Source organism: Thermobia domestica, chromosome 3, assembly GCF_964235325.1.
Source record: "Thermobia domestica chromosome 3, izTheDome1.hap1.1, whole genome shotgun sequence".
In the NCBI taxonomy this organism is placed as follows: Eukaryota; Metazoa; Arthropoda; class Insecta; order Zygentoma; family Lepismatidae; genus Thermobia; species Thermobia domestica.
The window spans coordinates 255,776,843-255,799,634 of NC_137456.1; the positions used below are offsets into that span (position 1 = coordinate 255,776,843).

Consider the following 22,792-nt stretch of genomic DNA (forward strand, 5'->3'; position numbering starts at 1 on the left):
AGCAATGGCAAACCACCATGGATTTACCTTGGCAAGGGACTTTTAGGTCAAATACCTGCTTTCGGACAGAATATCACATCATTCATTAACAGCCATAGAATAACACATTGCAAAATTTTGACCCAGAATATATGCGAGACTGCGAGACCATGCAAGAAAGTCTCGCGCGAGACGCGAGACGAGACCAACATTTGAGGCTGCGAGACTTTTCCATTTCTCGTCTCGTCTCGTCTCGCATGCATCCCTAAATGCAAAATACAAAAGCAACAATAGGTCTGTATACATTCAAATACAGTCATTTTTTATATAAAAAGTAATTAACACTTTTTAATAGGGAGTTTTTTCACCCACCTTGTAAATTAATACATAGAAAACACTTCTGTAGGTCAAACCCCTGATTGATGGAGTGGGAAATAACACATGTAAATAACAATATCTAAAAATGAACTTAACGCATATTACATTGACTAACATTTGCCCTTTCATCCGAGAAAGATAAATAAACTAGTTATCCAGTTTAATTACTACACCCGATCGCTTCGAATCCTCACCACTCGCTGACGTCACTCACTGTCATTCCTAAAATATCAAATTACGAAATTATTTCAAATAATAGCATTCGCTTGTAATCAGTAGTTTCTTCCTGTCGCGTTAATACTCAATTCTGGAAAACGATGTTTGAGAAAGAACTCAATTCTGGAAAACGATGTTTGAGAAAGAAAAATCGTCACTGCGAATATTGAGTTATCATTCATAACTATCATAACAGAGTTGGTCTATTTTTAGCCACACATAGCGAAAACTGTGTTGTTTTCACAGCAGATTATTGCAAATTATTTTACGATTTTCTTAATGACAAATAAAATGTATAATCTGGGTTTGCCTTGCAGTAGCTTTTCGAGTAGAATGATTCATGATTTTCATTTGCCAAGCAGTTAAATTAAGGTTGAATATAGACACTGAAAATGTTGAAACGAAAGTTTCAGTAAGATGTAATACTATTGGTTCTGTGTTTCTCACAAGAAGTCCGAAAAATCCCGCATCGGGTTTACCAGCAATGACGTTATCAATATGGCAGCTATCACAACACGTACTATAAAATTTAAAGTGGTATAACTACTCACAAAACTGAGATGGAAACATAGTTTTTATGTCAGATTAAAGAGAATTCACTGAAAATTATATGAAATAAACGGTTTGGTGTACGTTAACGAAACTAGAGCCTGTCTATCTCAGGTGTGCCCCGGAAAATATACGAAATATACTTCGGCTCCGCCACCCTCTGACGAAGGAAACTTTTCCTTTGCTAAGCGAAAAGAAGTGAATGACCTCAGCTGTGTTGCCAATTTGTCATTCAGTCGTTAGGTCTTGACGAGTTAAGATCGTAAGCCACATAGACAAGACACAGCACATAGAAGTCCGTGAAATAATTCATTAGGGCAACCCTTCCGCATCCAACAATGGAAAGAGCTCGGCCACAGCAACTTGTCCCTCCTCTTTCGAGGGAGGTACAGGAACACACACATCGACAGTAGCGCCAGAAGGGACATAGTTGAAACAGAAAGGCTCTAGGAAACCTTTGGATTTTTAACTTGTGTCCTACGATTTAAGTACAGTCACTCTCATAAGTACCTGGACCCCTGACTCTTATAATTCCACTACTTGGGGTCCAGGTCATTTGCAGTTGTGAGAACGCCTAGAAAGATGCAACCCGACTTACACGCATCTTTTCTCGGCACTGCCAGCAGTTGGTAGCCCTGATCTAGGTGTTTATGCAGGTAAAATGTAAAGTAGGTGACTAACGAAACAGTTCTACAGTCTAAGATACGTATCTCTATGGTTCGGATCGTGTTTTCCAAATAACACCATATATTAATCTCAATATTGCTGTGTATGTAATGTATTATTTCTTCAAATACTGTATGTTTAGAGAAATAAAAATACTGACCACGAATGAATCAGTAAATGCTTAAAAGTAGCTGAAAATATCAAATATTGAACAACTGCTGGAAATAAGTTTGTAAATAATTGCCTCCATTGAGAGACCTTCTCCAGTGCTCCTGATTATAACATCTTTTTCTTTCTGGAGGAGAGATCTTATTTGTCCACTGATTATCTATTGAAATTGAAACATTTCAAAAAGTTTCAACCAGGCCTGGATTAGAACCCGGTCTATCAAATAGAAGTTCAATGCGCTAACCACTCACCTACCGCGCCACTTAATCTTCCACACAAACTAATGCCTAGTTAAAATCGTTTCATGGAAAAATATAAACAAGATACTGCTTCTTGTGTGAGGTCTTAATCTGGATTACCTTCTTTAACTCAAAAACAAGTTATATAGACGTTCCTCAATGAGGAAAATATCACGAAACGTTCTTCAAGTTGAGACTACGTCATCGGTTTCAGAAATGGTCCCGATTTACATTACATTTTTTCTTTACCATAACTTCTAATTTCCAAACAAGAAAGAGCGACAGAAATTATTTTCACATTCTTTGAATTGTATCAACCCGTGTAGAAATAGACAGTTCTATGTTTATGTTCCGTAACTACTAGTTTATTTTCTTATATTCATATCAGGAATTTGTGGCAAATTGAGTCGGTGGCACTAGCTGTATGATCTCGGGCGTTCGGCTTCAGATCATGCGGCGCAATCCACAAGAGGTTCGAATTCCTCTGAAGAGCAAGGTCGGAATTTTAAACTGTCCTCAGTATTTCTGTGTTCGTGTCCCTGTAGTGTCTGGAATACGTCGAAAGGACACGAGGTGCCAGTGGGGAACAATACTCCGGTTGGGCCGATTTGTTTTTTAAAAAATGTGAAAGCTGGAAACTATTATTGCAGCTACCTGGGTTTAAATCACGTCGTGGCAACTATTATTTTTTCTGTATGGGAAGCTAATGTTTATCTAATTGATATTGTCATTATTATTCCTTTATTATTATTATTATTATTATTATTATTATTATTATTATTATTATTATTATTATTATTACCACAGAAAAAAGAAAAAGTAACATAGTCGAAAGTATTTATAGAAACAGAAAAGATATACAGTATGTCAGATGTTTCTTAGGTTTACACATGAACACAATAATATTATTACGTTTATGGATTTATAGATAGAATTATCATTTTATGACAAGAAATGGAATATGAATATTGTTAGCTGATAACAGAAATGCATTTTGTTTCGCACTTCTACGTAGAAAGGTGAGGTGACATCTTAAATAGGATCATCTCGTAGCTAGAATTGTAAGTTCAATCACTATTTGGATTTGTGCACAGCTAGAAACAATTCCTTGGAACATATTTTTGGCGCATACTACAGCAGTAAGGATGTGTTTAGCCCTTATGTGTTCATCAATTCTTGTCCAAACACGTTACGTTGCCAGATTGTTACGAATGAAGGTTGATACGGATGACGTTAATTTTGTGTTGTTGGCATTTAAACTGTGAAGGAAGTCGTCTCAACTCTTAGACCCAGAGAAATTGAATATTTTTCATGTTAGTATACATCAGAAGTATCAATATTGCAAATTATAAAAATTTCCTTAATTGCCACAGCAGGAATCCAACCCTCGACCACAACATTATGAAACTAACGCTTAAGCCATTACTCTAAAACATCACTGCGCTGGGAGAAGGAAAAACTGGTTGTGCGGTGAATTAATTACATACTTTGACGATTCCAGTGTAATAATGCTGAAACTTTCTAATTTCAGTCATGATAGAATGCTAAAGTATTATGTAGAAAGAATAGTCCAGAGAATTTAAATTGACAACTCATATGTACGGAGGCGCTGCCGTATGCTCTCGCTTCAAGCCCTGATTTTTCACGGCACAGCATTGGACAGATACTTATATTGATTGGAATCTGGTGTTTCAGGGCACTGGATTATTTTTTTAAACTAATTTAACGAACATTCCTCAGTACCTTGTTTCCTATTTTTACGCGTTTTAGCAACTTTTACAGTTTTTCCAGTAACTCTTTAAGAACAGGGATAAAAGCACAGAAACATTGAGGACAGTAAAAATCACAAACACTATTCGCGCCTTCTTCCCTTGCCTGAAGTAAAACGATAAAATATGGTGAACATGCAATTTTTGGTCTACCATCTTCTATGTTATCAAATCCAGAGTTGGAGTAGGCCAGTGGGTCAAATGGATCGAGTTTTCTGAGTGGGTCAGTGGGTCAACAGCATGTGACCTACTGCAACCCATCACCCACCGTGATCCACTTCGAACCACCACCCACCATGACGCACTCTGACCCACCGACCCACTGTTCACAGCATTGAAGACAGCATCTTCTGAAGAGCATATTATTTTCACCCTCGACCCTAGCCACAGAAACTAAAAACACGGTTCTGATTGGTTAGAGCCTGCGATTGTCCAAGCCTTCTGATGTAGGTATTGTGTATTATAGTAGTAATAGAAGAAAATTGAAGAAGGAGTTGAGGTTATATTTATATCATGGTAGTTAAGTTGGAACAAACCGAGCCCTGCGAGGCTTCTAACCCGCTCCTCCTCCTCCTCCTCCTAGTACTACTACTCTTACTACTACCACTACTTATAGAGGTACTATGGATTCGTATAGCAAAACTGCACACTTAACGTAATCACCTCTTTGAGTATTATTTTTATCTTATTTTAATGAAAAAAGTGTTTTGAAAATTTAAAAACTAAAATAAAAAATAACTTCCTTGGATCGGGTTTGAACCAGAGATGGAGTGGGTCAGTGGATCAACTTTTCTGCGTGGGTCAGTGGGTCGTGGGGCAACAGCCTGTGACCCACTGCGACCCACCACCCACCATGACCCACTACGACCCACCGACTCAGTATGATATTTCGACCCACTCTGCTCACTGCATTGTAGACAGTATCTTCTGAAGACTGGTAAATTTGTCTTCGCTTTACTTCCAAGACCTTCATTTCCCTTCCTTCTCCATTTGTTTCTGTCTACTTACCTGGGGTGAGTATATCTAACCAAGTGAAAAAACGAACTTCAGGCACTTTTGGATATTAATATTTTTAATTGTAATAATAATAATAGGACTTATACTACTACTTGGCTTTCAAGACCTGTGAGATTTAGAGGAGCTAACTAATGGAAAAATTACATTTTTGAATCACTAATATATAAATTATTATATAAAAAACTGAATGTAACTATGTGTGCCTGATCATCACGGTCAAATTGCAACGTCAAATGAAATTACTTTTGGTATATAGTTAGGCCTTAATCCAAACTGGGATGTTATATTGCTTTCATTATAACGCATAACATCCTAAGGAGGTAGTGGGGATCCGGGGCACGCTGTTAACTTTACGGAGCTGAAATTCAGTGTATTAACTCTTTATTGAAATAAACAGAATGTGTCCTAGCATTTTTTAAATTCTCCTATATGGGGGGGGGGCACTTTCTATATATGGAAATTTTCAGTGAATTGGTTTGTAAAAAAGATCGAAAACAATCGATGTTATTTAGAAAAAAATCAGAAACAAAAAATACAGTGCTTGGCTTCATATATCCATTGCTTTCTACTATAATAATTGCTGAAGCTTCTGTTTATTATATGGAGCGCTTACAGCACAGGACAATCAATCCATCAAGTTTTGAGAAAAATAGGCACAAAATTTGTACTGTAAGCTTAATTACACGGAAATTTTAAGTTTGGACTGTACACTGAGAAAAAAATTGTAGGTGGCGTACTTAAAAAGATAGGTTACATGCGTAGTTCCTGTAGTTTTTGGACTTAACGTACAGCAGAAGTATAACTGAAAACGCATGTTTTATAATACTTTCTGTATAAGCGTTCCATCTATACGTACTTTCTGTATGAAACAATGTAGGCGGTCAGGATCTCACATACAAATGGACGTATAGGAACATATACCTGACGAAGGTAACGTAAGTATATGCATATGATATACAGAAAACTGTTAATGTCAGACATCCTTCAACGGCATGATGTAACATCTAAGGGCAGTGCCTATGTAGCATACGGATAACGCATGCTCCGTACTGATTTCTATAGTAAGCAAGAGGATACCGTATATTTGTACAATATACCGCTGTCCGGAGAACGGATTTTTCTCTGTGTGCGCATAATTATATGGAAAATTTTACACTTTTTTTCCTTTTATGTTGGTCTACTTAACTTGTTTTGGAACTTTCAAATCCTTTTTTCCACTGAAAAGTATCGATAATTGAACAAGGAAATAATTATACTATGATAATTTAATTGAAATTCATCGCAATTTGACACATGGCAAACAGCAGTGTGGTAAATGAAGGGGAAGAAGGAGGGAAATTCCCATTCACCCCTGAACAGCTTCCAGGAACTTCGTTCCCTTTCGCTTTCTAGACGGGGGGGGGGGACTTCGTAATGGCATCAAACCTTCATGTGTAATTACAAAAAATAAATTTATAAACAAATAAGAAATCATCAGTTTATTAGTCTTTAATTGATAATTTCTTCACAAGGTTTCCTATCGAAGGCGTGGTAGATGAAGTTTCTGTTCTCCACTAGTCGACATTGCTAACTGACATGGTCGATATGGAAAAGATGTTGTATGGTGATAGAGAGAGATACTTCTTGCTGAGTATTTCAAAACTGACCAAGAAAAATTGTTATCAGACTTAAGTCTAACAAGCAGATTGTCGATGAGGAGTTGCAGAAATCGGGTAGAAGTATTATCAATTTTCACGACAGAGTGCGAACGGGGATTTCCCCTTATGAATTTACAGATGACTGATATTAGAAATAAACTAAGTGCTCAAACATTGTCTAACTTGTTGTTCATCAATGTTAATGGCCTACCGCTAGATAAGCTCAAAGTAGACGAGTTAGTTATTTCTTGGCTGAAGGATGGACATCATTCCGCTGCGGATGATTTACCACGAAAAAGTTACCAACAGGAAATAAACCCGATTTCAGATTTGTTTTAAGGTGGAAAATTATGAGTTATAGAAAATGTATACTTGTATTAGTAATGGCTTATTTGTGTTATTCAACTTTGTACCTAATTTTTAGTGTCTCTTCTTTGCTTTAGGTAAACTACTTTGAATAAATATTCATAATAATTGCAATTATGCAATTTGTAACTTAAATTTAACGTGGTGTTTTAGTGATTACACAAATTACAATTATGAGCATACTTTATGGAGATGCTCTCACATAGGATACCCGAGCACCTTTATACACTATGAAAAACTGATTTTTCAAGACTTTTGTGAAAAAAAAAATACTGTGAACTGAGAAACCATAACCTTTTCCATATTGAACAGGGTTTTTTTTCTGCGAATAGAAGTTTCTTTTGGAATACGTTCAGAAATTAACACTCGTAAGAATAATCTCTTAGTACAAGTATATTTTAGGCACATACTAATTTCCTTCCCACTTCGAACTGTTTCAATTTCCTCTCTGACAAACACTTCACCATATTATATCGTAAAGGTCAGGTCCACTGTTATTGTAACAGAGTAATGCTTGAGCGATTGATTAAAAATTCAAACTCCGATTAGTGACGATTTCAGTTTTGTTTTATTACAAGTGTAAACTCTTTAGTCAATACAGAAGAGGTCGTGGATCGTGTTCAGAGTTGATGATGGATTTTGGTGAGTCAGAGTAGGTCACAGTGGATGATAGTAGTTTATAGTGGGTCACGGTGGGTCGTGGGTCAAGTTTTCATTGAGCCACTGCAACTCTGGTTTGAACCCACACCAAAATCAATTATAATTACTAGCCCATTGCGCTAGTACGCTTGGCAACGAAGACCACCAGTAACAGGCACTTGATTTTTTGCTATATTTATGCTACGTAGCGAGAAACGGATAACTCCCAACTAACCAGAACCGCGTATTTAACTCCTGTGAGTAAGATCGAGCGTGATTCAAAAATGTGCTTCTGAACACTGTTCAATTTGTCTAGTTTCATTTTCAAGGCCTCCATCTCCCTTTTTCATTTGTTTCTGTTTACTTACCTGTGATGAGTATCTCTATTTGAAAAAAGAACTTGAGGCATTTTTGGATATTGATATTTGAAATTGTAATAAAAGCAATAGAACGGATACTACTAGTTGGCTCTCGAGACACGCAGCCTTAGAGTTTTAGAGGAGCTAACTACTGGATTTTTTTTTTGAATAACTGTAATATATAAATTATTAAATGAAAAAATGAATGTAACTATGTGTGCCTAATCATCACAACCAAATTGCAGTCAAATGAAATTATTTTTGGTATATAGTTAGGCCTTAATTCAAGCTGGGATGTTAATATTGCTTTCACTATAATAATATCCTAAGGCATAGTGGGGATCCGAATTTTTGAAAAAAAATAATTGAATATGCCATAAACCGTTAAACTTACGGAGCTGGATTTCAGTGTATTAACTCTTTATTGAAAATGAACAGAACTTCTCCTAGCATTTTTTAAAATTCTCCTTTATGGGGAGGGGCGGCACTTCCTATATATGGTAAACTGATAGTGGGTTAGTTTGTAAAAATAATCGAAAACGAAACAAAAAATAGTTTCTATTAGTTGAGAGACAAAAAAGTGCTTCGTATAACATATCCATAAATGCTTACCATGCGCTTTTTACTATAATAATTGCTGAAGCTTGTTTATTGTATGGAGCGCTTAGAGCACAGGTCAATCAACCCGCAAAGTTGTGAGAAAAATAGGCATAAAATTTGTAATGCAAGCTTCTGTACGTTGGTTAACTTACCTTGATTTGGGACTTCCCACTGAAAAGTATCAATAATTCAACAAGGAAATAATTAGACCATGACAATTTAATTGAAATTCATTGCAATTTTGCCTATGATATACACTGTACCATTTTATATCGTAAAGATCAGATCCACCGTTATTGTAATAGAGCGGTGCTTGAGCGATTGACCGTAGAAATTCAAACTCCGATTAGTTAGAATTTCACAACCTGGTTTTATTACTGTTTATTCGGTAGAGAAGAGACCGTGGATCATGTGTAAGAGTTGATGACGATGTGATTTGGTGGGTCAGAGGTTCATGGTGAGTGGTGGGTCAGAGTGGGTCACCGTCGGTGGTGGGTCAGTGGGTCGTGTGTCAAGGTTTCATTGATCCATGTCATCTCTGATCAAATCTGTAAAACCAAACCAAAGAAAGAGCAATATTAATACACAAAACATTCAACCTCTTACCTATTCATGACATAACTATTGTATGATCCGAATAACTCAAGTATACACACAAATCGTCATTTGTCATATTTTACAAAAATACAACATGACTTTTCCGACAACCTGATACTTTAAATGTTAATACGCAAAGTTCATTGCTCTCATCACTTATTCACTTACTCTCAATGATCGTCAAAACCTTTAGCGTACTTCCCGTAGATATAGAAAGGTGAAATGGAGTGTCCAGGCTTGGTGTGGAGTGCAAGTAAACAAATATGCAACAGAATGATATTTGCAAACCTCCTACAATCGAGAGTGTTGATTATTCAACAAAAAGACTTGAAGTTCAATCAAAAAATTCATAAATTATAAAAAAATGTAGCAGAATCTCGACTTTGTATTAATATTAATAATAATAATAATAATAATAATAATAATAATAATAATAATAATAATAATAATAATAATAATAATAATAAAGGAATAACAGAAATGCAATATCAATTACGTAAACAATACCTTTCAATAAATGCCACGACGGGATTCGAACCCGGGTCGCTCTAATGGCAGTTCTCTACCTCACACTTTGCCATCAATTCCTCACACAAAGATAAAAAATAAACTAGTAGTTATGTTAGATAAACATAGCACACACTATTTCTACACGTGTTGATATAATTCAAAGAATGTGAAATTAATTTCTACCCTCTTTTCTTCTTTGGAAACTAGAAGGTAAAGAAGAATTGTACTGTAAATCGGGACCATCGCTGAAAACGATGACGTAGCCTCAACTTGAAGAACGTTTCGTGATAAGTTTCTCAATGAGGAACGTCTATATAACTTGTTTTTGGGTTAAAGAAGAAAATCTTGAGTAAGTCATTGTGTGACACTCATAAGGAACAATCCATTATACGAGCATTAGTATTTTGTATAGTCTTACATACAAAGATTTTAACTAGCAAATAGTTTAGATGAAAGATGAAGTGACGCAGTAGGTAAGTGGTTAACGTATTGAACTTCTATTCGGCGGACCCGGTTCGAATCCCGAACAGGTTGAAACTTTTTCAAATGTTTGAATTTCAATACATACTGAGTGTGACAAGAATGATCTTCCTTCCTTCAGAAAGAAAAAGATGTTAGAATGAGGAGCATTGGAGAAGATCTCTCAATGGAGGAACTCATTTAAAAACTTATTTCCAGCAGTTGTTCAATATTTGATATTTTCAGCTACTTTTAACCATTTACTGATTCATTCGTGGTCAGTATTTTTATTTCTTTAAACATACAGTTTTTAAAGAAATAATATATTACATACACAGCAATATTGAGATTAATATATGGTGTTCTTTGGAAAACACGAACCGAATCAGAGATTCATCTTAGAATGGAGAATTGTTTCGTTAGTCACCTACTTTACATTTTATCTGCATAAACACCTGGATCAGGGCTACCACCGGCTGTCAGTGCCGAGAAAAGATGCGTGTAAGTCGGGTTGCATCTTTCTAGGTGTTCTCACAACTGAAAATGACCTGGACCCCAAGTAGTGGAATTATAATAGTCAGGGGTCCAGGTACTTATCTGAGTGACTGTACAAACTTCACCGTAAATTTCAAGTTATCTTATATACTCTGACATTAAAATTGGAAACTATTTTAAGGGTTTAAAATCAATACAAGTATCAAGTTTCTATGGTTAAATACAGGGTGCTGCACGTAAAACCGGCCCGTCGTAATATTCTGGTATATTGTGTTTTTGGCAATACTTAAATAATCTACCTTCCTACCAAGAGATGGCGTGTCGAGGGCGGGTCGACTTACGTGACCTGCAGCAGTCACGTGCAGCCGCAGCCAGTGAAACTTGTCGAAACCAGTTGAGAAAAAGGCCTGGTTGTGTTAAGCCGGGTGAGTGTCAGTGTGTGATAATGCCGTATTCGATACCCGAGCGTGTTGCCATTGTTGAAGGGTTCATTCTCACTGGATCTTTTGTGAAAACAAAGAATTTGTTTCGGGAGAAATTTCCAGGACGTTCTGTGCCAGCAAAAAGCACCATTCAGGAATTGATTGAAAAATGGCGGCGTACAGGATCGGTTCAAAATGCTTCCAGGAACAGACGACCATCTGTCTGCACACCTGAATTAAAGATGCAGGTGGGGGAGATAATGACAAGAAGTCCTCGAAAGTCAACCAGGAGATTGAGTCAACAGGTTCATGCGAGTGAGAGAAGTTGCAGACGTGTTTTAAGGGGACTGAAGTTAAAACTGTACCGGATAAGTGTTGTGCAAGAACTGAAGGAGCCTGACCTGCAGAAGAGGGTGCATTTCTGTTCATGGCTGTTGAGCAATGTTGCCAGTGGTTTCTTGGATCCACTAATGCTCATCATGAGTGACGAGGCGTGGTTCCACCTGTCTGGGTACGTAAATTCCCAAAACAACCGGTATTGGTCGACAGAAAATCCACACCCAATCCACCAGGTACCCTTACATGATGAGAAGATTGGTGTTTGGTGTGCCATTTCCGCCACACGCGTTATTGGGCCCATATTCTTTGAGACGACAGTGAACAGTGACGTGTATATGGGAATCCTGGAGGAGTTTTATACACACTTGACCGAAGAGGAGCGTCAGTTATGTTACTTTCAGCAGGACGGTGCAACATGCCACACATCAGCTGCATCGTTGTCCCTTGTGCATGAGATGTTTACACCAGAGAGGACAATCAGCAAAGGCTTGTGGTCTCCTCGGTCACCAGACTTGTCCACGTGTGACTTTTACTTATGGGGACTGCTAAAGGGAAGAGTATACGAAACAAATCCACACACAATTGAAGAACTCAAGACCAGGATCCAGGATGTCACCAATAGCATTACAACACAAGAACTGACAAGGGTATATATGAATCTCCTCAATCGTGCTCACATGTGTGTTGAAGTGGGCGGAGGACACTTTCAGCACCTGCTGTGAAGGTGAGTAGTCATATTCAATACAGTACATTTCATTTATGTGTTGTAGTTAATCATATTCAATACATTACATTTCATTTTATGTGTTCACTTTACGGGCCGGTTTTATGTGCCGCACCCTGTATAAGGAAATTACTTTATGTACTGTAACGTCTTTCAACTTCAGAGAGAGAAGAGGAAAATTTAGTATATTCTTCTTCTCCGGACTTGCTGAGAAAATTTTTAGTGAAAAGTGGTAAAATGACAAAAGACAAAAGCTTGAACGAGGAAAGGCAACGTATTCTGCTTACTGAAGCAATGGTAATATGTCAAGATTTCCGAAAGCAAGTGTATGACTACTGCGTACTTCTAACAGTTCGTGAAACAGAATCCTGATTCATCCCCAGAAACCTACAACGGTTAATCAACAATATAATTCAGCCAAATAAAAACCAAAAGAACGATAAATCAACAGAATATCAGTATCAATATAGCGTTCTCTTGTATTTGCTGCTGTACAACTACATTTATTTGTATCTTCACTACAAGCTGACCTCAGTGTCAGTCTTCACAGACGATATGGATTAAAGCAACATATGGGCATTTTGAACCGTTTTTGAATATCACAAATGGAACTATTAAATACAAAAGATGTGCATTAATACATTCCCCATCAATAGTAGATGAAACTGGTTGCATTCAGTTTGTACTTGGCATCATAAGATCAATACAATTTCTGGATACCACAGCTTTCATGGCATGCGTGAAATTCAGAGTATAACTTCCAATAGAGTTTTTCTTATGTGGATGATCTGATGTCAAAAGTCATTACATCTTTCGTTGTCAGACACCAAAGAAATTGTTTAGAAATCTGTTCATGCATATGAGTAAAGCAAGAACACAGATTTATGACGTGGCAGGCTCGTATCCGCAGAGGTTTAGGGGGCCGCCTCCCCCGGAAAATTTTGCTCGCCTCTCTAAACTTTTCACTGTAGGCTTGGAAATGAACTATAATATGATTGGATCGTCCCCCCACTTCTACCGACTCCCCCCTATATTTTTGAGCTGGCTATCGGCCAGTGACGTGGGCGTTGCCAACTATCCTCTAGCACCGAACAGCATCGAAGTAATTCTACTCCTTGTGGATGGCACATACACGCCTTGATTCCTAATCTCATCCCAGTTGGAGTGGAGTCATATAGTTGACTTATGGGAAGGAAATACCTGTACTTATGCTTATTCAGCACCAGAGTCGTTCCCGTTTGTAAATCTGGAGATAAGTAACTGGTCCACAATCTACACCTGTCTTCTTCATGCGGCAGATCTCTGTGAAAGCCATGCCCAAACCATGCTTCGGTTACCTTAGATGATGATGATAATGATGATTCTACAATGTATCATTCTAATCATGTGCTTGTAAATATACTTAATGAGAATAAAAGTATATTAAAATTTGTGAGATCTAAATACACTGACATAAATTTCTCTTACAGATGTTTACTAATTTAACTGAATATATGTATCTGATTTCACAATTTTCAATTTACTTTTATAATCTTTGGGTATTAAAGTAACTACACACAAATAGAAACAAATCCTTACCTTTCATGTATTAACTTATAAAAATAAATAAATACAGTATGTACAATAAAGGATATTTTCGACTCGAGAATTATTTTCTTTGATAACATTTTAACATTCAATCTTTTACTATACAGGTACACTTAAAAAAAAAAAATCAAAAATGCATTACCGAATGCAATCACTGCCCAATTTAGAAAGAATATTTGATGTGAAATTTTGTTCTTATTATATTTTAGTTCATATATTATTGAATCAATTCTCTTTAATTTAACGCAAAAACTGTTTCCATCTTTATTTTGTAAAAAAAAAAAAAAAAAAAAAAATACACCACTTTAATAATAAGTTTACATTAGAAATGCTGATTGTGACATATTGATATCACTATTTTTAAATCCGACACTTTTTTTTTCTAGGGGGAACTTTTGTGAGAAACACACGGCAAACGGTCCTACATATTACAGCATGTTTTGTTTCATTATTTTAAATGTATATGTTTACCCCTAATATGGACTAAATTGATTACACTGTTGAATTTCTACTATAATAATCATTTGGATTTCCAGATAAATAAATGAAACTGTATTATGCCCCCATTCTGTTTAAAGGTGAGCATGATAAATAACATAGTAATATAGCCAAAGCATCATTTCGCGTGCAAGAATTCGTTTGTTGTACCTGCATTGAGTGTGTGCAAAGATCGTTTCATGCCAACTACAGAAAGGACCACCCCTTTACAATAGCATCATGAAGTTATATAAGAAATTTGAAGATGGAAGATAGCGTTCCAGCAAGCCTGGTGTATTACAAGAGAAAATGCAACAAACAAAAGGGGTTTTCCAGCATAGTCTCACGAAGACCACGCAAAGGGTAAACCACAAGTTTTAACATCCCACACACAATAATGTGCAAAATGGCACAGAACAAATTAAAGCTCGTTCGAGTAATTACTACCTCCAAGATAAGAATTTGGCCTCAGTATTGAAGACGGAGGATCAACACAAGGATCTTCTGCAGTGAGAAAACCTTTTACCTTTTGGGACATGCTTGTATACAAAACTTGAAGGAAAAAAAAACGCTACAGTCAAACGTTTGCTTAATTTCTTAAAATCAATATGCTCCAGAAAAAGCTCTCTTGTCAATTTATTTTCAAGCGAGATAGGAGACAAGATAGCCTTGTAATTGTGAGAAAATCGAATTCGAGGATTAGACGGACTCACATGATTCATTCCGATGTGATTTATTGATGCCTGACTTTCCCTTCGTCCGTTCGTCTCGAAATAGATACAAACGCCTAACGACTATACGGTACCGTTCAAAATATCCAGTTCGAATTTTGAACTTAGTTTTTTTTTGTTTTTTTTTTTCCTTCTTTCATAAGGTTCTCCAGGGAAGGACTTCAGATTTGCTTTCTACCTCCATAAATAAGCGAAGACTACAGTCTCATTTAATCGAATCCTGATTTACCGAATATACCAAATCACTAAAAAAGAAAAAAAAAACATGCCTATGATCGTGTACGGTGACGATCTGTTTGCTGAAGAAAGGAAAAGAGAAAAATGACCGAATCACACACAAGCTACTACAATGTTTGAAGACATAGTTCACGTGAAACCAGATGAAACCTCTCCTACTGAATTGCTTCTAATTAAGTGTTTTAGAAAACAAGCTGCTACAAAGAGTTTAGTTAATCTTAGAGAAAAGAAAATACAAATTTTGTTTTTACAAGCTGAATTAAATTTCATTGTTGAAGACGTACTGCTTTAGTTTAGCAACGTTTTCAGTTTTAAAGGCATCATACATTAATAACGTCTTTTCACGCAGTATATATACACAGGATAAATAATTTAAAGGACCGCTCCTTGTAACTTCTAATTGACGAAAATAGCTGAAATTTTGTATTAAGCAAATATTAGGAGGGAGAAAAGTTTGGCACACTCAACACTGCCATCAGATTAACAGTGTTGCTTTCTCAATACAAAGTTTCATTTTTCAAATGGCACTATGCCAGATTATTACATATTTCAAATCTACATGTAAAACAGAACATTAAAACGCTACATTTTAACCAGTGTTGCCAAATAAGGATGCTACAATATCACACATACTTAAATTTCAGAGGGCTCTGCAACAGTAAAAAAAGCAACTGAAATGAAGAAGGCGCTATACAGGGTTTTCATAAAGTCTGGATGGATTTAATTTACTTATAATTTTCATAAAAATGCTCATAATGAAATCAAATAAAGTGCAAACGGTAGCGGAAGGATTAAATTTTTAGTTGGCAACACTGTTAGATAAGCGGCAACTCTGAACACGTTGAGAGAGGGAGAGGGAGCGCAAGGGTCAGTTTCTTATCAAATTCCATCCATTGTTGTTTTCATTGTTGTTTCAATGTTGACTGTTAAAAGTAAGTTGTAAGCTGTATTGGTGTGTGTCTTTTAAAGAAATAAATAAATGAAAAACTCCTCTGAGAAGACTACTTTTTTTACCGTATCAAAGATGGCGTCGGTGAAAGAGAAAGCGCAATGTGTTCTGTGGTACGCAGAGCTAAAATCACCAATTCTGGTGTGTCGAAAGTTCACCAAAGAGTTCACCAAAAAACCCGGCACCGACTGAGAGTACAATCCGAAAGTGGCATGCTAAGTTTTTGGAGACAGGAAGCGTCCTGGACCGTCCTCGAAGTGGGAGGCCGCCAACATCGCCTGCAACAGAGAGCAGGGTAAGGGAAAGCATCATCAACAGCCCACAGAAGGTCCATGGAACTCGGAATTCCACAGAGAACCGTGTTTAAGATAGCCAAGAAGACGATCAAGGCCAAAGGTTACAAAATCAAGATAGTCCAAGATCTGCATGATGAAGATTTGGACATCCGGTTCAACTTGTGTGACGCCATGCTCAAGCAGTTGGAACATGGCGACGTTCTCCTTTCAGCCATCATGTTCTCAGATGAGGCAACCTTCCATGTCTCCGGGAAGGTTAACCGACACAACTGTCGCGTTTGGGGCACGGAAAACCCAAAGGAATTTGAGACACATGAGAGAGGTAGCCCTAAAGTGAACGTTTGGTGCGCTGTGTCCTATGATCATCTGATTCTTTTTTGAAGAGGAGACCGTGAATGGAGATTCGTACCTGGATATGTTGCAGAAATACCTCATTCCGGAAGTGGAGGCACGTGGAATCCAGAACGACATCGTGTTCCAACAGGACGGGGCACCCCTTCACTATGCAATCAAGGTGAGACAGTTTCTTGACGAGAAATTCCCTAACCGATGGATTGGCCGCGGTGGCCCGACCGCTTGACCGCCAAGATCACCCGACCTTACCCTCTGCGACTTCTGGCTTTGGGGTCATGTGAAAACGGAAGTTTATGCAAAGAAGCCAAGTGGTTTGGAGAACTTAAAGGACAAAATCAGGGCGTCTGTGGCTGGCATTTCGGATCAAACACGGCGGAACGCTGTGAGTGGATTCCAGCGCCGCCTACGCAAATGTGTGGACGTAAATGGCGCCCAGTTGGAGGTGTGGCGGTGAATGAACTGAGCTGGTGCAGATTACAGGTAAAAATTTAATCCTTCCGCTACCGTTTGCACTTTATTTGATTTCAATATGAGTATTTTTTATGTAAATTATAAGCGAATTAAATCCGTCCAGACTTTATGGAAATCCTGTATATATCTAAAGTAACTTAGTGTCAGACATTATAACCCTGTGATCTTTCCGGACAATATCAGTCACTTTTATCACATTTTCCTCTGTTGTTGCTGTGATGAGTCTATTATCACCATCAACGTTCTCGCGTTCCCGCGTACGTACACATCCTGCAACAATTTCATACACTCAATCGGTGAGTTCTTTAATTTCACAAGGAATTCAAGTGAATGCACTGCTTAACTTCCACATTTGTCATTGTTCCGGCAACACGACTGCACACCTCTTTCTCCTCGATCACTGCTCACACATTAAACACAACTGAAAATGCTACTCACGTAGGCCTATGTCATTCTTTTCTCGAAGTTTCAAGGTTGCCCTGTGCCCATGTACTCTCCACTGCTATACGTATACTACTGACAGTTACCAGTCCTGCTATTTTTTAACCAAGCATCGTACATTTTAGTGAGTTAATATTTTTAAATGAAAACAACATAAACATGGAACTTACTTTACATGGCGACGTAATACTTCCTAAAACAGAATCTATGGTCCGAAACGACACTTCTTGTCCGTCAATACTTCGAAGCCAATCTCCTGTAAGAAATATCGAACAAATTCATTATTATTAGACAGAGGAATAAAATTTTATTCACATTAAATACTGATGAAAAAAAAGTTCAAAATTCAGATTACAGAAATAGAGACTTTTCATAAGAATCTACGATGTTCATTTCAAAAGTTCTCGAAATGATGTATACACGACTCCAAAAGTGCATTACCACCTGCAATTCTCGTTTTCCTGCAATAGCAGGCAACCCAAAAAGCTCGGCGGTTGGGTTGGTTCCGAATTCGAAAGGCGTTGGACCAAACCTCAATTTTGTTAATAATATATCAGTGTGGCAAACTGAAAAATAAGGAAATAAAACAAATTGTTAAGAATGACAATTTTATTATCGTGACGGAGTTGGATGACATCAAAAGTTACAAAAGGATCTTACTTAAGCAGTTCAAAAAAGATGAATGGCAAAAGACATATATCAGAAAAACATTTCTCTCCTTCTCCCCCCCAAAAAAAGAATTTTAAAAAAGAAAAAGTTACATAAAGTAAAGGTTTAATATAAAAGACTCACCCAAAATTTTGAAAATTGACACGCGAAAGGCAAGAATAACTGAACCCAAGTGAATAAAATTGTGCACAGATATTGCAGACGTAAAATGTGGGAATACAGGCTTCATATTTTCCTGAAAAAAAACGGTAGGGTGGGGCACGGACCCCTCCAAACCCTTGATCACGAGATATGAAAAATGCTTGTAACAGTATGTCAGATGTGTGTAAAGGACATGAAGAATTGTAACGAAACTTTTTCTATGGACAACACGTAAAAAATAAAGGAATACGAGGTTTTAATGTTCTGCGGAAAACAGTTTTAGGGGGTAAAAGCCCCCACGAAAAATTTTGAAATTTGACGTCCGAAAGGTAAGAAGAAGTGAACCGAACTGAATAAAATTCTGCACAGATATTATAAACATAAAATGAGGGAATACGGGTTTCTTATTTTCCTTTAAAAAACGGCTGGGTAGGGCGCGGACTCCTCCAAACATTTGATCATGAAATATCAAAGTACTAGTAACAAATGTCAGATGGGTGTAAAGAACATGAAGAATTACAACGAAACTTTTTGTATGGACAATACGCAGAAAATAAAGGAATACGTTTTTTTTTATTTTCTGCGGAAAGACAGTTTTATAGGGTAAAAGAACCCACCCCAAAATTTTAAAGTTGACGCGAGAAAGATAAGAAGAAGTGAACCGAAGTGAGTGAAATATTGCAAAGATGTCGTAGGTTTAAAATGAGGAAATACGGGTTTCGTATTTTCCTGCAAAAAAAAGGTTCGATGAGGCACGGACCCCTCCAAACATTTGATCACGAAATATCAAAAGTGCTAGTAACAGTATGTGAGATGTGTCTAAAGAACATGAAGAATTGCAACGAAACTTAATGTATGGATAATATGCGAAAAACATACGAATACTGTTTTTTTTTTATTTTCTGCGTAAAAATGGTTTTACGGGGAAAAGCACCCACCCAAAATTTTGAAAGTTGACGAACGAAAAGCAAGGACAAGTGAATCGAAATGAATGAACTTGTGCACACATATTGTAGACGTAAAATGAGTGAATACGGGTTTCGTATTTTCCTGGAAAAAACTGTTGGAAAGGGCACGAACCCTTCCAAAGTTTTGATCACGAAATATCAAAAGTACTAGTAACAGTGAGGTGTGTGTAAAGGAAATGAAGAATTGCAACGAAACATTTTGTATGGAAAATAACCATAAAATAAATCAATACGAGTTTCTTATTTCCTGCGGAAAAACTGTTTTAGGGGTCAAAGGCTCCTACCCAAAATTTTGAAAGTTGACACCCGAAAGACAAGAAGAAATGAGCCGAAGTGAATGAAATTTCCACAAGTACTGCAGACGTAAAATGAGGATAAGAGTTTTATATTTTCTTAGAGAAAACAGTTAGGTGGGGCGCCGACCCTCCCAAACGTTTGATAACAAAAAATCAAAAATAATATTAATAGTATGTGAGATGTGTAAAGGAAATGAAGACTTTCAACGAAACTTTTTGTGTGGGAAATGTGCTGAAAACAAAAAAATACGGTTTTTTATTTTTGCGGAAAAATGGTTTTATGGGGCAAAAGGCCGCACCCCAAAATTTTGAAATTTGGCACCGAAAGGGAAGAAAAAGTGAACCGAAGTGAATAAAATTTTGCGCAGATATTGTAGACATAAAATGAGGGTATACGGGTTTCGCATTTACCTAAAAAAAACGGTTAAGTGTGGCACGGACTCCTCCGAATCTTTGATCACGAAATTTCATAAGCGTAACAGTATGTCAGATGTCTGTAAAGGACATGAAGAATTGCAACGAAACATTGTGTATGGAGAATACGCAAAAAGAAAATGAATACTTGTTTCTTATTTTATGCGGAAAAATTATTTTGTGGGCAAAAGAACCCACCCCAAAATTTTGAAAGTTGATGCCCGAAAGGTAAGAAGAATTGAGCCGAAGTGAACGAAATTGTGCACAGATATTGTAGGCATAAAATGGGGGAGTATGGGTTTCGTATTTTCCTTGAGAAAACGGAAGCGTGGGGTGCCGACCCCTCCAAACCTTTGATCACGAAATATGAAAAATGCTTGTAACAGTATGTCAGATGTGTGTAAAGGACATGAAGAATTGTAACGAAACTTTTTCTATGGACAACACGTAAAAAATAAAGGAATACGAGGTTTTAATGTTCTGCGGAAAACAGTTTTAGGGGGTAAAAGCCCCCACGAAAAATTTTGAAATTTGACGTCCGAAAGGTAAGAAGAAGTGAACCGAACTGAATGAAATTCTGCACAGATATTATAAACATAAAATGAGGGAATACGGGTTTCTTATTTTCCTTTAAAAAACGGCTGGGTAGGGCGCGGACTCCTCCAAACATCTGATCATGAAATATCAAAGTACTAGTAACAAATGTCAGATGGGTGTAAAGAACATGAAGAATTACAACGAAACTTTTTGTATGGACAATACGCAGAAAATAAAGGAATACGTTTTTTTTATTCTCTGCGGAAAGACAGTTTTATAGGGTAAAAGAACCCACCCCAAAATTTTAAAGTTGACGCGAGAAAGATAAGAAGTGAACCGAAGTGAGTGAAATATTGCAAAGATGTCGTAGGTTTAAAATGAGGAAATACGGGTTTCGTATTTTCCTGCAAAAAAAAAAGGTTCGATGAGGCACGGACCCCTCCAAACATTTGATCACGAAATATCAAAAGTGCTAGTAACAGTATGTGAGATGTGTCTAAAGAACATGAAGAATTGCAACGAAACTTAATGTATGGATAATATGCGAAAAACATACGAATACTGTTTTTTTATTTTCTGCGTAAAAATGGTTTTACGGGGAAAAGCACCCACCCAAAATTTTGAAAGTTGACGAACGAAAAGCAAGGACAAGTGAATCGAAATGAATGAACTTGTGCACACATATTGTAGACGTAAAATGAGTGAATACGGGTTTCGTATTTTCCTGGAAAAAACTGTTGGAAAGGGCACGAACCCTTCCAAAGTTTTGATCACGAAATATCAAAAGTACTAGTAACAGTGAGGTGTGTGTAAAGGAAATGAAGAATTGCAACGAAACATTTTGTATGGAAAATAACCATAAAATAAATCAATACGAGTTTCTTATTTCCTGCGGAAAAACTGTTTTAGGGGTCAAAGGCTCCTACCCAAAATTTTGAAAGTTGACACCCGAAAGACAAGAAGAAATGAGCCGAAGTGAATGAAATTTGCACAAGTACTGCAGACGTAAAATGAGGATAAGAGTTTTATATTTTCTTAGAGAAAACAGTTAGGTGGGGCGCCGACCCTCCCAAACGTTTGATAACAAAAAATCAAAAATAATATTAATAGTATGTGTAAAGGAAATGGAGACTTTCAACGAAACTTTTTGTGTGGGAAATGTGCTGAAAACAAAAAAATACGGTTTTTTATTTTTGCGGAAAAATGGTTTTATGGGGCAAAAGGCCCCACCCCAAAATTTTGAAATTTGGCACCGAAAGGGAAGAAAAAGTGAACCGAAGTGAATAAAATTTTGCGCAGATATTGTAGACATAAAATGAGGGTATACGGGTTTCGCATTTACCTAAAAAAAACCGGTTAAGTGTGGCACGGACTCCTCCGAATCTTTGATCACGAAATTTCATAAGCGTAACAGTATGTCAGATGTCTGTAAAGGACATGAAGAATTGCAACGAAACATTGTGTATGGAGAATACGCAAAAAGAAAATGAATACTTGTTTCTTATTTTATGCGGAAAAATTATTTTGTGGGCAAAAGAACCCACCCCAAAATTTTGAAAGTTGATGCCCGAAAGGTAAGAAGAATTGAGCCGAAGTGAACGAAATTGTGCACAGATATTGTAGGCATAAAATGGGGGAGTATGAGTTTCGTATTTTCCTTGAGAAAACGGAAGCGTGGGGTGCCGACCCCTCCAAACCTTTGATCACGAAATATCGAAAGTACTATTAATAGTATGTCAGATGTGTGTAAAGGACATGAAGAATTCCAAAGAAACATTTCGTATCGACAATACGCAAAAAATAAAGGAATACGGGTTTTTTATGTTCTGCGGGAAAACGGTTTTAAAGGCTATAGCCCCACCCAAACTTTTGAAAGTTGAAGCCCGAAAGGCAAGAAGAAGTGAGCCGAAGTGAATTAAATTGTGCACAGATACTGCAGACGGAAAATGAGGATACGGGTTTCGTATTGTCCTGGGGAAAACGGTTCCGTAGTGCGCCAACCCCTCCAAACCTTTGATCACCAAATATCAAAAGTACTAGTAACAGTATCTGAGATGTGTGTAAAGGACATGAAGAATTGCAACATATCTTTTTGT

At 37.1% G+C, this 22,792-nt stretch overlaps 1 protein-coding gene across 4 annotated transcripts in view; it reads right to left on the reverse strand.

The window, feature by feature from the left end:
• Positions 1-22,792, reverse strand: part of in (inturned planar cell polarity protein) — a 666,765-nt gene that overhangs the window by 500,748 nt on the left and 143,225 nt on the right. For all 4 annotated transcript variants that reach the window (XM_081752327.1, XM_081752329.1, XM_081752330.1 and 1 more), the window contains exon 4: positions 17,842-17,927. In XM_081752327.1, coding sequence (XP_081608453.1) covers positions 17,842-17,927 — 86 coding nt within the window. The remainder of the gene's footprint in view (positions 1-17,841; positions 17,928-22,792) is intronic.